The sequence below is a fragment of the Oratosquilla oratoria genome, chromosome 4 (genome assembly GCF_046742065.1).
Source record: "Oratosquilla oratoria isolate Oo_2021 chromosome 4, ASM4674206v1, whole genome shotgun sequence".
Classification (NCBI taxonomy): Eukaryota; Metazoa; Arthropoda; class Malacostraca; order Stomatopoda; family Squillidae; genus Oratosquilla; species Oratosquilla oratoria.
Genome location: NC_134780.1, coordinates 44,664,629 through 44,679,145, shown reverse-complemented (window position 1 = coordinate 44,679,145; position 14,517 = coordinate 44,664,629). Strand labels below are relative to the sequence as shown.

At 43.2% G+C, this 14,517-nt stretch overlaps 1 protein-coding gene across 1 annotated transcript in view; it reads left to right on the top strand.

Annotated features, from left to right (window-relative positions):
* LOC143024837 (uncharacterized) overlaps positions 1-13,980 on the top strand; it is a 29,761-nt gene extending 15,781 nt beyond the window's left edge. Inside the window, exons 2-3 of the mRNA XM_076184111.1 lie at positions 10,495-10,670; positions 11,590-13,980. Coding sequence (XP_076040226.1) covers positions 10,499-10,670; positions 11,590-12,959 — 1,542 coding nt within the window. The 5' untranslated portion in view covers positions 10,495-10,498 and the 3' untranslated portion in view covers positions 12,960-13,980. The remainder of the gene's footprint in view (positions 1-10,494; positions 10,671-11,589) is intronic.
* Positions 13,981-14,517: the final 537 nt, after the last annotated feature.

Sequence of the window (14,517 nt, the reverse complement as noted above, 5' to 3'; positions counted from 1 at the left end):
TGGCCGCACCCAAACACTGAAATCGATATTCATACATACATACACACATACTTACATACTTAAATACATACACACATATCTAAATACATACATACATACACATACATAAATACATACATACATGCATGCATGCATTAACACACAAATACACCAAGTGAAGAGACACATCTGACGAAATGCATTTCCCAACCTCTGTGATTTCTGAGACATTCACGTCGCATTTCTGGTCTCTCTCCCTACTACGCTTACCATCTCTTGGCATCCAGTCACTAACCGCCTAACTTCATCTGCCATCCTCTATTTTGGTTACTAGCCCTGCCCAGGTCCAATCCCGTTCCTCTGTCCCTTCTAGATTTTTCTATGAATACTTTCGATTCAGTCTGCTTCAGCTCGCAATGTGAAGATTTATTATCTTGTGATAAGCACACTCGTCTCTACCACTGCAGGACGTTAGCTTACCCCTTACATGTTTATGTTCCTCTGACGAACTCCTCTCCCCCTCCTCTCACGATCAACAACCCCCCACCCCCACCCCCGTTATTACATGGCGGTCATGATACAGGCAGCAAAAACTCGCTTGCATTGGGGGCACTGATCCCAGCTTTACCAGGCACGCCCCATAGTCGCCGTTTTCTCTTCCCACCTTTTCTTTTATGCACTCTTCTTCTCCGTTATCTTAATTTGGTTTTCCGTTTTCTTTTCAGTTTTGTTTAATGTTCTTCTGCTTTGTCTTTATCTGATTTTGTTGCACTTCGTTTTATTTTGTTTATCTTCTGATGGGTCGTAGATTGACTTTCTTTGATATAACCTCAGCAACACACTTTGTTTTTGTGATGAACTCAGTGGTAAATGTGAAACATAGTCTTAAACCAAATATCCTAAATAGACGAAAACGTTCGGACTACGTTTCTCATTACCAGTGTTTTTTCTCCAAATTAATTTTCACGTGCTTCTGTGAAATACAGCAGTGTATATATATATATAATATATACATACATATAGATATAGATATATATATATATTTGTATACATATAAATATATATATATATACATACACATATATACATATATATACATACATATATATATATATATATACATATATATATAGATATATATATATATATATATTATATATAATTTTATTGGATGGGGGTGGTGGGTTCTACCAGGAAATTTTAATCAAGCGAGGGAACCCTCCCCCCCACCGGCTTTTTGAACTCGAAGACCTTTTTCGCTAAATCCAAGGATCGTTCTTATATATTTCGAAAGTGTGCTTACTTCTCATGCAGTTACTCACCTTTGGCCTAATAATAACTTTTTTCGTCTTTGTTCACAATAACTTCAGAAATTGGTTTCTCAGACTGGGGACTACACCAGACGAAGGATTAATCTGTTGATACATAAATCACTTCTTCAATAAAGTTTCGAAGCGCGTTACTGATCCAAAGGGGTAAAACAAATTTGAGTTGTAATGAAAATACGTGAAATTTTTGTGATATATTTGAAGAGATCAGGTACAGGTGACTTTATTTTTGAACTGCCACTTTCTTAGGCTACATGGCCTCTCGCATCAACGGAGACATCACTGGGCTCAATTAACGCCCATTATGCTGCATAGATCTCATCTTCTGATGCATCCGTCAACAGAATGAGAAAATGAAGTTATGCTCTAAAAATAAAGTAATTTATTAGTGGTCAATGATTGCTATTACCCTCGTGATTAATGACTTCCTGGCAGCGTGCCAGAGAACAGCCTCAAAGGTCTGAGGATGAAAGATGTGCTCCGTTTCCCACTGTCTTGCCCACTCGAAGACTTTTCGAATATGTTGAGTCCCACGGGACGCTGTGGGCTGTTGAGCATTGACCTCATCTCACGAAGATGAAGTCTCTTTATCGATACCTTACGGCTATTGGTGACTCACTACCTCTAGATTTCCAAGTATGTCTGGCAAGGGTGACTATTTCGTCTGCAATCAATAGCTTCATGGTGTGCTTTAGTGTTTTTTTTTTCTTGATCGGGGTAGAGGGGGAAGAAGGGGAAGGAGGACCTGAGGATGGGTGGGTGGAGGAGAACTTAGAGAGGAAGGGAGGAGTGGAGTGGAGGGCACCTGTATCCCCAACCCCACTCACGGCTATCCAGATTAGTTACCTATTCCCCACTAGCTGCCGCCACCACCCCCAGCTGCCACCGCCATCCCCCTCCCTTGGCTCCTCTGTCTCCGCCTCCGTCTCTCTTGAATACAAACATTTTCCTGTCGAGGGGTTTGCCAAAGAACGCGAACATCATGGGTGTGACATGAAGCACTTCACCTACTCCCCTTCCTCCGTCGCTTGCCGAGTTTATGCAATCAACGTCTAAACTCTTCCCCCCTCGTGACCATGACGCAAGCAAGCAAGTGGACAGTACGTCATGTATTTACGGACGTGGGCAACCTCACACACACAAGTCTACGTCACACGTGAGCAGATGGTGGAACATGTGTGAACGCATGTACATGTGTATGCATTGTGTGTGTGTGCGCGTGCGCCACCCCCAAGCTGTAGGCCGATTTTTTATTTTAACTAATTCATCTATTGTTATCAACGTCCATAGGAAACATTCTACCCACATTTTTCGGTCTCTTGCGAGATCCTGTCCCTGGGGGATCTCCCACAGGCTCCGTTGCTCATTATTATGTAATTACAAGACCTGCTGGAGGCACTCGTACAACTATCTAATTCTTCTGTGACAGAGAGGAATTGTGCATGTGGTCGAGCCACTCACCCAGTGATTCTCTGCTCCTCCGTAGTTATTTACTGCTTTAGGTTGATATACTTAGCCATAGTTGACATAAAAGTAAATAAATAAAACTAAAAAGAATAAAGTAAAATAGAGTGAGATAGAATAATAATAAAATAAGATAATATGATAAAATAAGATAGAAAAAATAATAGATAAGTAGACACATAAATAAATGGATAACTAAATAAAGGAATAAAAGATGAATAGATAGATAAATAAAAAAAATTAACATTAAGGGTTGTCACGGCCCACCTATGGGCCAGGCTGGTCGCGTAAAAAAAGGCCGTGTGCAGTTAGGACAAGTGACAGAGTTCAGACAAGATGGTTAAACTCTTCGTTAAATTTACTTAAGAAAAAAAATATATATATACAATATAAATTGACATAGAATATGGAAGCATATCATTAAATGTTACATGAATTAAATGGATAATTATTTACCAAGTAGTTGGGTGCGCAGCACGTATGACCAGGTGGTTTGAAACGAAGTCTTGATTATGGTGTAGACGAGTCTTGATTCTGATTACTAGACGTCGCACCAACGGAAAAAAGAGTTTTGGCCGACTATCCAGTCTCGGGAAGAAATGGTGAGACACTGATGCACAATAACTTCTGGTTTGTGAAGCATCTGGTAGTCGGGAACACGTAAGATATTCGTTGATGTTTCGTAGTTGAGAAGTGACAGAGAGTGTCGAGTCGCACTTAGTCCTGCAGCAGTCTGGAAATGCCCGAAACAATTCGGGAAAACACAAAGGTTGTGCACTTCGCGTGGAGACAGGCAATTGTTGTGGTCTAAAGGACTTGTTTAGTGGAGTTGTCGTAATCAACGAATGTAGAATAATTTCCACGTAGATTCAGATAGGCCCTGGGCGTCTGCTTCTTTTCTTGTTTCCTCTGTTCTTTTCGCGTTCTGGTTTTCTCTGCTTCTTTTCTCTATTGCCCCTCTCTTATAGACTATGTGTCTCCTTCGGGTCGCTCTCTGTTTCGCCGTTTATAGTCCGGGAATTGGTGCTTACGTTTTCGGGGTGCCAAAAGGTATCTAAGTAGGTAGTTTATACACCTTCAACCAATGGGAAAGCAAATTAAGCTTCCCCGCCAAATTATGTAACGTTTCTCCTGAGCTTGGCGTTATGACAGACGACGTAATGAGACGCGCCACAGCAGAGGGGTATTGCGCAATGAGTTATATTTTAAGATATACAATACAAATTATAACATATATTACACATATCGCAAGGCGTGCCTAGATAATACAAGAAGGAGACTTTATTCACACAAGAGCGTGACGCAGCACAACCACAGGATTCTATTCACGCTAAGGACGTGACAAGGTTCTACACAAATTAAACTATGATCAAGAAGGAAAATGTACATCCCATTCGCGTTATGAAAAAGACCCATCACGTATAACGTACTACAGAATGAATAAATATTTTTTATGAATATATTCATCCCATGTTATGTTAAGTTTGATCCCCCCCAGGGGTACATTTACCCCCGGGCTAAGAATCAACTTACTATACAAGCCAACATTACCTAACCCTAGGACGAAATGTGGCACTCTCGTCCCATCCCTGCCCACTCTCTTGCCAGAGCTCGGTTCTCCCCCCCCCCCGCCTCCCATCCCACTCCTAGCCCCATTCATCCTTCTTCTGTACTAATAGAACAGCTACCTTCCCCACCACCATCATCATTAACACCACCAAACCACCTTGCATTTTCTTTGACTTCGTTCTTCATCATAAGAGTTACAGAGGCGGAGCATGCCGACAGAGACCTTTTGGTATAAACTAAGTCGGATGCGTGGTATGCTCTCTCTTTTTCTCTCTTTACACACACACACACACACACACACACACTCACTCTGCAAGGCAATCAATGGTAACTGTGCGAGAATTGTTCGGTAACTTAATTTCAAGATTCGGTGACATTCCCTGGTCCCCAAGAACACCGGATTTGTCCGTTTGTGATTTTTTTTTTTTTGGGGGGGGGGCTACCTGAAAAGTCGGATCTATACGACTCGGCCAAGGACAATGGATGAATTGAAACAGAGAATTCAAGACGAAATTCGTGGTGTCCCAGCTGAGATGTTGCAGCGAGCAATGGGGAACCTAAACAGCAGATAGGAAGAATATATACGTACAGGAGGACGCCATCTACAGGACATAATACTCAAATAATGATAATTTGGATTACTGTCTCCTAAAAGGCAGGTTGTAGTGGTTCAATTGCAGTCAATAATTTTTTCTTCTGTTTTTATTGGGTCTTCGTATCTGTGTGTGTGTGTGTGTGTGTGTGTGTGTGTGTGTGTGTGTGTGTGTGTGTGTGTGTGTGTGTGTGTGTGTGTGTGTGTGTGTGTGTGTGTGTGTGTGTGTGTGTGTGTGTGAGACCATGTACAAGAACAAGAGGCTGTGTAACCTAGTAGATCGTTGATTTCCTGTAAATATTAGAAATAACAAAAGTCAACAAAGATTGTATGGCCACGTCTTGAGGCTGGAAGAAGAAAGAAACCCTAATACTTCTGGAAACCGAAAGAAAAGAAGATGTTGAGTAGATAGTAGTCAGGTCTAGGTAGTGTAGCACCCACTAAACTTTCGTAAACATCTGATTTCTAGAAGGACAAAGGAAAGTGAAGTGTTGCTTGACCATTTATTTTATAGATTCCATAAAACTAAAACTAAACGAATCTTTGTTAATAAAGGAAATAAGAAAACCCGAGGGAAAGTAAAGGGCATAGAAGTGATATTTTACCGCCATGTATTCAGTTTCCCAACACCCCTTAAACTCTATTTCAGCATCTCAGGTTAAGAAATGATCCAGTTAGAGACGGGGTAATGGGACGAAAGAAATGATATAGGCAAGGGCGACAACATAAAGAATATTGAAGAGGACACATCACAGAGACCGCACCAAATGGAATAATTTTGTGAAGCTTTACAATTGACTCTATCTTGGAGTGGGGGGAGGGGAGGGGGAGATAAGAGGAAATATATATAGTGATTCTGTGTGTGTGTGTGTGTGTGTGTGTGTGTGTGTGTGTGTGTGTGTGTGTGTGTGTGTGTGTGTGTGTGTGTGTGTGTGTGTGTGTGTGTGTGTGTGTGTGTGTGTGTGTGTGTCCCCTCTCTCTCTCTCTCTCTCTCTCTCTCTCTCTCTCTCTCTCTCTCTCTCTCTCTCTCTCTCTCTCTCTCTCTCTCTCTCTCTCTCTCTCTCCCTCTCTCTCTCATACACACACACACACACACACACACACACACACACACACACACACACACACACACACACACACACACTGAAAGACTAAGAAATATTTTTTTCGCACAAATGGTAGGATATGTGGAATCAATGAGAAGCAGTACAGGCGTATAACATATATTGATTTAAAGCAATGTTTGATAAGTGGAAACACAGAGAAGGATCCCACGAGTATAACTCTCAATTTGCATATTACAATTAGGCAAATATAGGTAGGTTTATTTCAGTAAATGCACTCACATACACAATGCACACATATGCATACACACACAAAAGTGTGTGCGTGTGCGTGTGTGCGCGCGCGCGTTTTTGTGTCTGTTTGTGTACATCCCTTTCGTAGTTCAAACACTAACCTTTGCGATCCCCACAAAGTCTTTCCTCACTAACACCACGTCCATTAAGAACATCAGGACATCGAAGCGCACTACCTGGACAGTTGCCAATGCTGGCCACTACGTATTCTTATGCCAGGGTTCAAATAAAGAAACGAATAAGTAAGACAAAAGGGGGAAAAAAATCGACAAAGACGATCACAAACGTTATGGTGGTTTGTCGGTCGCTGGAACGAAAGTGGCTTACTTTCATTGGATTAGAATCGTCTGGCGGTACCAAGAAGAGGATCTGGAAAGTAAAAACAAACAAACGACACGTGTTCAGGTCTCCATGAAGGTCCCCTTGCCGAGGCTGGCCCTCAAGAGATGACCAACCACTTCACAGATTTCGTCCTGGCGAAGTGCCAGCAGAACTTTTCCGAAAACTTCTCCAATAATGGTAACCACTTTACATGTTTCTCTTAAGTTAACACTAGTGTCCTGTTCACTTGAGTGGAGAATAGACGCGCCAAGTCCCTAATGGTTCAAAACGTTTCGGCAATTATCCCACCCGGCCTTAGCGATTCTCTTTTGTTTAATGAAATCCTCTACCAGAAATTAAGAAAGAAAAGAAAAAAAACTGTGGATTGAACACGATGGCAAGATCAGGGTGACACAAACGGGCGGCATGTAGAGCAACGCAAGCGTCATCACCCTTTGGTGGACGGAAATAAACTCACAACGGGGTCCCTCTCTCTCCCTTTGCCCCCTTGTCCTTACAATATATACTCTGCACCTCACTCGTCCTCTTCGCAAGAGTACTATAACCCCCCCCCCGCCACACACGCACACACACAACCACCCACCACGAAGTGAGAGTATCGGTATCGTGCGACGCTCGCGTTTTGGGTGGTATGGGGATAGTCAAGAAATATCTGCACACACACACACGCGCACACACACACACACACACACACACACACACACACACACACACACACACTCTCTCTCTCTCTCTCTCTCTCTCTCTCTCTCTCTCTCTCTCGTTGCGCGGTTGGTAGAGTTCCCAGCTGCCACTACGGAGGTCCGGGTTCGTATCCCGCCCGGGGCTGAAATAATTTCAGTATCGCTGCGCTGTGGGTTGTTACTCCAATTCTCGTGGGCGGGGAGTTGGGTGCATGTGTGCGTGTAAGGTCACACACACACACACACACACACACACACACACACACACACACACACACACACACACACACACACACACACAAACACGATTAGATAATGTAGTATGTTAATGGAACTCTATAAGCACCTTCAATGTGATAACGTCATTTATAAATGCTCTTCCAGTTGGTGCTATTGTATTGTATTCCATTCTATTCTATTTCATTTTATTTGATTTCATTCTACTTTCATCCATTTGATTATATTTTATTCTACTTCTTTCTATTCTATTCTGTTTAGAAACAGACTCGAAATTGAATGGGGTATCTCTCAATCACGACCCTGTCACACTCCAGGTTTGTTCTTGAGGTGACTAAGATTGCACGACGCGAGTCAGAATAGAATATATGAAAAGTCTGTCGTAAAGGGGTCTTCAACGAAAGTGCGTCTACTTCCAATATCTATTTTGTTTGCCAAGAGGCCGTTGTGACGGAGAGGGGTAAACGTGTATTTCTTCATTCCGATGGATGCAGCAGGAAGTTGAAGTGGGCATAATATTTACAAAGTGTGACCGGGCATAGTTCTGATGTCATTCTGCGGCCAGTTTGGCAAAGCAAAAGGCTCGCGGGTCTGTTTACCTGAAGCTCATTCCACTTGCCCAAAAATAGAAGAAGAAGGAGAGAATACACATATCAAACCAAGTTTACGTAAGGCTCGAGGGACAAGGCTACGTGGGAGGTCTTCAAGGACGAACCAGGAAGTGTCACATCACGTGATCAGTCCCTTCAGCGCGGTGGCCCACTTAGTGGACCAATGGACCTCAAGCTGTGGTCCGTGAACCCTTTGAGGTTCACAATGTGGACTAAAAATCAGAAACAATTATTAGATATATACTATGCGATCTGATTCAACCATGAAGAGTCCTCCAGTGAACAGCATCGCATAAGAAAAGGGGTAGCCGTTGTTGAATCTTATGTAAATGTATAAATCGATAAATGAAAAGATATGTAGGTAAACTAGAGTAAAAAAATCACAATGAAATGGGTCCAATAATAAAAAAGAAATAATCATGAAAGGCAATGCGACATTGTTTAACAATAAAAGTTTAATAATAATTGAAAAAATATATAAGAACGAAAGGACTGATACACCGACAATGATGTAGTAGAACGTAGGAAATAAACATAACATTCTAACAACGAAAATATTGATGTAACAATATTGATAATGAAGACCTTCGAATTTTATTTAAATTTGTAGATGAACCGTTAAGACAGGTATTGTGAATATCAAGTGATATTTGAAATTGAAGAACATTTCTATAGCTCTTTCAAAATAAAGTTGACAATTTATGTAAAAGTTTTAAGCAAAGTTATGGTACATATAGGTCCAAGCATGACTTAGACAAATTGAATAACTTTACCAAAATGAACATGAATAACGTACGGATAATAATGAGAAGTGCAAAATATAAATACAGTGAAAATTACTCATTCCCATTAGATGAAGTGAAAAATACACACACACACACACACACACACACACACACACACACACACACACACACACACACACACACACACACACACACACACACACACACACACACACACACACACACACACACACACACACACACACACACACACACACACACACACACACACACACACACGACTCGACGGCGCAGTGGTAGCGTTCGCAACCGCTGCTACAGCAGTCCGAGTTCGAATCCCGACCAGGGCTGAAATAATTTCAGTATCGCTGCGCTGTGGGTCGTTACACCAATTCTCGTGGGAGGAGAGTTAGGTGTGTGTCTGCGTGTAAGGTCACATATGAGCTCTGAGCTCTCATACGCGAGGGAAATAGCTGTCGATTACGAGTCCAACACGTGATCCCAGACCATGGTGAGCACACACACACACACACACACACACACACACACACACACACACACACACACACACACACACACACACACACACACACACACACACACACACACACACACACACACACACACACACACACACACACACACACACACACACACACACACACACACACACACACACACACACACACCAAATGATCTACATGCATGACGCCCATCCCATATCAGTCCATTTTCTTTGATCAGTGGCTTCTTACAACGGATCCTCACGGAAATTCAAACCAACAGGAGACTTTGAGGTCTATAACGAGATCGAATCACAGAGTAAATAAAAGAGCATCATAATATATCGCAAAGAAGTTTGTCTGGGTCCTAAAATCTCTATGTAACATGTGATCAAGAACGCTGGAGGTTATTCCATCGTTTACCTATACTGGGGGTCTAGCCACTCGATGTTGGAAACAGGTGACGTACTTGTAAACAATGTCTATTTTTAACCCTACTGTTCTATTTCCTGTACACAATGCAGTCGATGTAATCGTTTTTAATGTTTAACATTAGGGATCAATATGTTAACCTCCTTAGTATGTACATTTCTTTCTTTAGCACAATTTTATTTAGCTGAAAGGGACAAAATGCCTCCTTGATTGATTGAGACTCTTTGTCCAGCCTTCAGCTGAATAAAGTCGTGGGATATTGGTTAAAACAAAAAACGAGGTCTATAAATTAATCTAACGTGTTGATAGATATAATCGTATTATCAAATACACTGAATCATTTGGAACTAATTTTGTCAAAGATAAATCTTTAGCCAGGTGCCGGTAATAAACTAAACATATCAAATCTGACCTTCGCGTCTTTGCACATTTTCCATATATAATCACCTCCATACTTTTATTCATTTATTATATAAATAGGAGGGAGGGAGGAGGGTGGAGGGGAGTGGAATATATGGGAAATGAAATGGGTGGGAGTGATTTCTATGCCTTTTTCTTTTTGGCTACTCCACGTGTAAGGGGGAAAAGCCTTTGGTATATGTATGTATGTATGTATTATATAAATTTTATGTGTTCTCTTCCCTCAATAGGAAAATGGCTCCCCGCAGGCAACCTGGGTCTTTGTACCAGCAGTGCGTGACCCACATCTCTGGGGTTCTGGACTCTCTTAGTTCGCAACACGAGTATACATCAGACGACCCGACGCTTCAGTTAGCCACGACACACATCGATGAACATCTACCAAATTCCCTTCAGGCTGTCATAGGTAAGCACCCCCCAGAGGGATCCCAGGCCCCTGAGGGAAATACCCCCGTTACCTTGAGAAACTTCCCAGGGGACCTAAGGCAGTGGTTCCCAAACCTTTTCAGTTTGTTACCCATTTTACTATGCCACATTAAGCATGTTACCCCTATCACAAAATGTTGTCAACATTGATATATATGTCTAAATTAAAACACTAGAGATATTTTCGTTTATCTATTGTATTTGAAAATTGTGCATCTCTAATGACTATTGCCAAAGATGTCAAGAACATCAGTGGGAGGGATGGAGTTGCGTGCTTTGAAGCTAGTTGAGGAATTCTTGGCTTCTTAATTTCAAGAATTCTTAAATTTTTCATCTATTGCCCCCTCCATTACCCCCGATTTTTTTTTTTTTAACTGCCTTCAGAGGGGTAATTTACCTCCAGTTTGGGAACCACGGTCCTAAGGGATTCGATCCATGGCACGGTCTGATCTTGAGGCCACCGAACAGATCCGGTCGGATCCGACCAGATTGGATCGTGCATGTGCTGACTTTGGTTTGTCCGACCGACGTTCACGATCCAGTCTGGTTGGACCCAAACAGATCTGTCCAGAGGTCTCAAGACCAAATCGTACCGTGGATGGGTATCTAAGGCTTCAGAATACTCAATTCCCTGTCTCAGTGACACAAAACACTTGCTGATTACTAAATTGAGAAAATAGTTAATGCATAATACTTAGGAACAAGGAAATAGCTGACGAGACTGTTGTGAAGTGTAAATATGGTATGGTTGATGATTTATATATCTTTATGAATATTTAATTTTAAACAAGGGTAGCTAATGTTAGTGATAAAACAACTGTTCTTTTCTCTGTTATGCACATTCTTTTGAAGTGTAATAATGATAGCAAGGTAATCAAAAGTTCTCCATCTCTTTTCAGCTGAGACCCTTTTGAGTGCAAGCGAGCGAATGCAGAAGACGCTCTCCCCGTCCCATGTCAGACTTCTCATGCAGTTGCGGGCGCGACGTCTCTCAACCAGCGGCTCCGTCGTCCAGACCGGGGTCCTCGAGACTCTGCATGGCGGCAATCTTGAAGACCTCTCGCTCTTCTACGGCGGCTGCGGCGACCGGGCTGCCAGACTCTACTCCTTCCTCCACACGGCCAACAACCTCACATACCTACAGTGCACCGACTTCTGCAACAACCACATGATCGAGATTATTGCTAATACGTGCGAACGGCTTCACTGCATTGACTTACGGGGGTGTTATGACGTCAATGACGAAGGTGTTCTGAAGCTGTGTGGTCTTGATCAGAGTCTTAGAGAATGTATCGAGACCCTTAGTAAAGGAGGGACTTTGTTGCCCATTTCCAAGTGTTCCCAGTCCCTCAAGGAGATTAAGTTCACCATGACGAAGGTGACCGAGGCGGGTGTGGCCGTCATTCTCTTAGTTCTCACCAACATCGAACTTCTTCGGGTGCCAGACATCAAGATGGAGCAGGTCTTCAAGTTCCTGCAGACGCTCGACTACAAGGACGTCCAGTGCAATCTGAAGGAGTTCCACTCGCGAGAGATCCTTGACGAGTTCCAGCTGACGGTGCTGACCAACCTGTGCCCCAACCTGGAGTACATCCAGGTATCCTTCATCGGCAACTCGGAGATGGACCTCACGCGTCTTGAGAAACTGGCTCGACTCAAGAAGTTGAAGCGGGCAAAGTTCGCGGACGTCAACTGCGACGCCCTCGTCTGGTTCCTGCAGCAGGTAGGCCACAGGATGAAGCACCTCTTCCTCTACACCTACCACACCCGCTTCTCGCAGCAGAAGCTCTCCATCACTCGGAACCACCTGCAGTGTCTGGCGCAGTACTGCCCGAACTTGGAGAGCCTCTGTCTGGACGGGTATATCCTAGGAGAGGACATCCCGTACCATCTCGCTCCGGAGAACATCCAGTACTTCCAGACGCTTCATACCCTCCAGCTCGTATCCATGAAACTCTCTGAGGACGACCTGAAGGTGTTCTTGTCGAAGTGTACCGACATGCGGGTGCTTGAGCTCGTCCTCCAGAACCCGCACGTGCTCTACGATAGGCTCATCTGCGAACTTCTGGATGCTGGCGTCTGGAGGAACCTAGTCAAGATTCGGGTTCTCAACTCTCCCATCACGAGCAAGATGATGGGACGACTCGTGAACGAGTGCCCTCACCTTCAGGAGGTGGGTTGCCTCTACACCTGGCTCGTCTCGAAGCATCAGGTGGCCGAGTTCAAAAAGAAAGTCCGGCAGCAGAACTTCGATATAGAAATATATTAACTTTTCATCGAACCGGTGGCTGCCCCGATACAAAATAGTCGAAACCCTGTGGCATTAATCAGAAAAAAGTACGTAAAGTAATTTGATCAACCTCTTCACCACGGTGATGTCCTCTATCGACTGACAATTCCATTCGGCTGAGAGTGTCCCACCGAGCTGATGACGTTGATAAAGTTTGTCTAGAATTCCCTCTCTTGGGGGAGGGGAGGGGCCAGCCCTGGAGTAACCGTCTAGATTCGTCTTAAATGAACTTTCTAAAGCACGCCATTTGGGTTGATGGGGTTTAATGGGTGTTTAACAGTTAGAAAACAACATATCACTCTACATATCGTGTGTGACACCTCTCTCATGGCCTTGTGCCAAAAAATGACATAGTTGTGAATCCGTCCGTCCTTCAACGACTTGGTTTTGGTTAGCAATTTAGTAAGACGTCTTACACACGTAATCGCTACGCAGGCCTCGGGATCGACTCCTAACGGCTACTCGTCCTGGCTGTCCGAACACTTGGTTAGGGTTGAAGGCTTGGGCAGGAACTGAGCGCTTCCTTACCTAGACGCCTCATCTTGATGGTTCATAGGACCCACGTGTTGACCTCGGGTAGCGAGTAAAGAGGACGTAATAGTTGAAACTTTACTCTTTTGTTTCCTCGTCGCCTGCCTAGTGACGTCATTAACAAGGCTCCGAAGAAAATTCTGGAACTTGGTTGCCAAGAACTTCCGGATCATATAATTATTTCGTGAGCTAGACACTGTGACCTGAATATGAAATAATTGAAAATAGTTATGTAGAATAAAATCAATGTATATTTTGTATCTGTACGCTTCTCCTCCTTCTTCCTGATGTATCTTTGTATCTTCATTTCTTCCCCCCAGGAGTCAACAGGTGGCTAGATCGGTTGGTCTGCCTCCAGGCTCGGACAAAATCCTACTCATTTAATCTCACATGAATCATGTGATGCCTAGTGTAATTCCCGTTGCAAAAAGAACTGTTATATAGTTTTCACAAGAAACTAGCTACAAGCTCCTTTTGTTTTATTCAACGAATCCTCATAACCTACGAGTAAATACAACACGGTCTGTAGTAGTAGTAGTCGGTCGGAATGCCTTGGCTTTGGTCCGTTTTCTAAAACCCATTGAGGGGGAAAGAAGGCGTTAGTTCATTTGAAACCTGTTATTTAATTTTAAAGATGAATCAGGGGAAACAATACTTAAGAATAATAGATGTTATGAATTGGTGCTAGTATTTGTTGAAAAAATATGAAAAGGGAATCGGATCTCCTGGCTTAGAGCCACACATGATGGCAGGTGGAAGCACGAGGGAATGAGTAGCCCAAGTTGTCCAACGCCTGCCAACTCTTCAACCCCCAACCGTATCCACCTCCTCCTCCTCCCTTCCACGTCCTTCTGTGTCTTCCCTTACCTCCACCTGTACCTCGCCCAGGGGGCTACTGAAACAGTCATGGGTAAAGTTGGGTTTGGTAAGGTTAATTTAGGATCGTAACCCTAGGATACCCCTGAAGAATTGTCACCCCCAGAGTAACCCACCTGAAGAATTATCA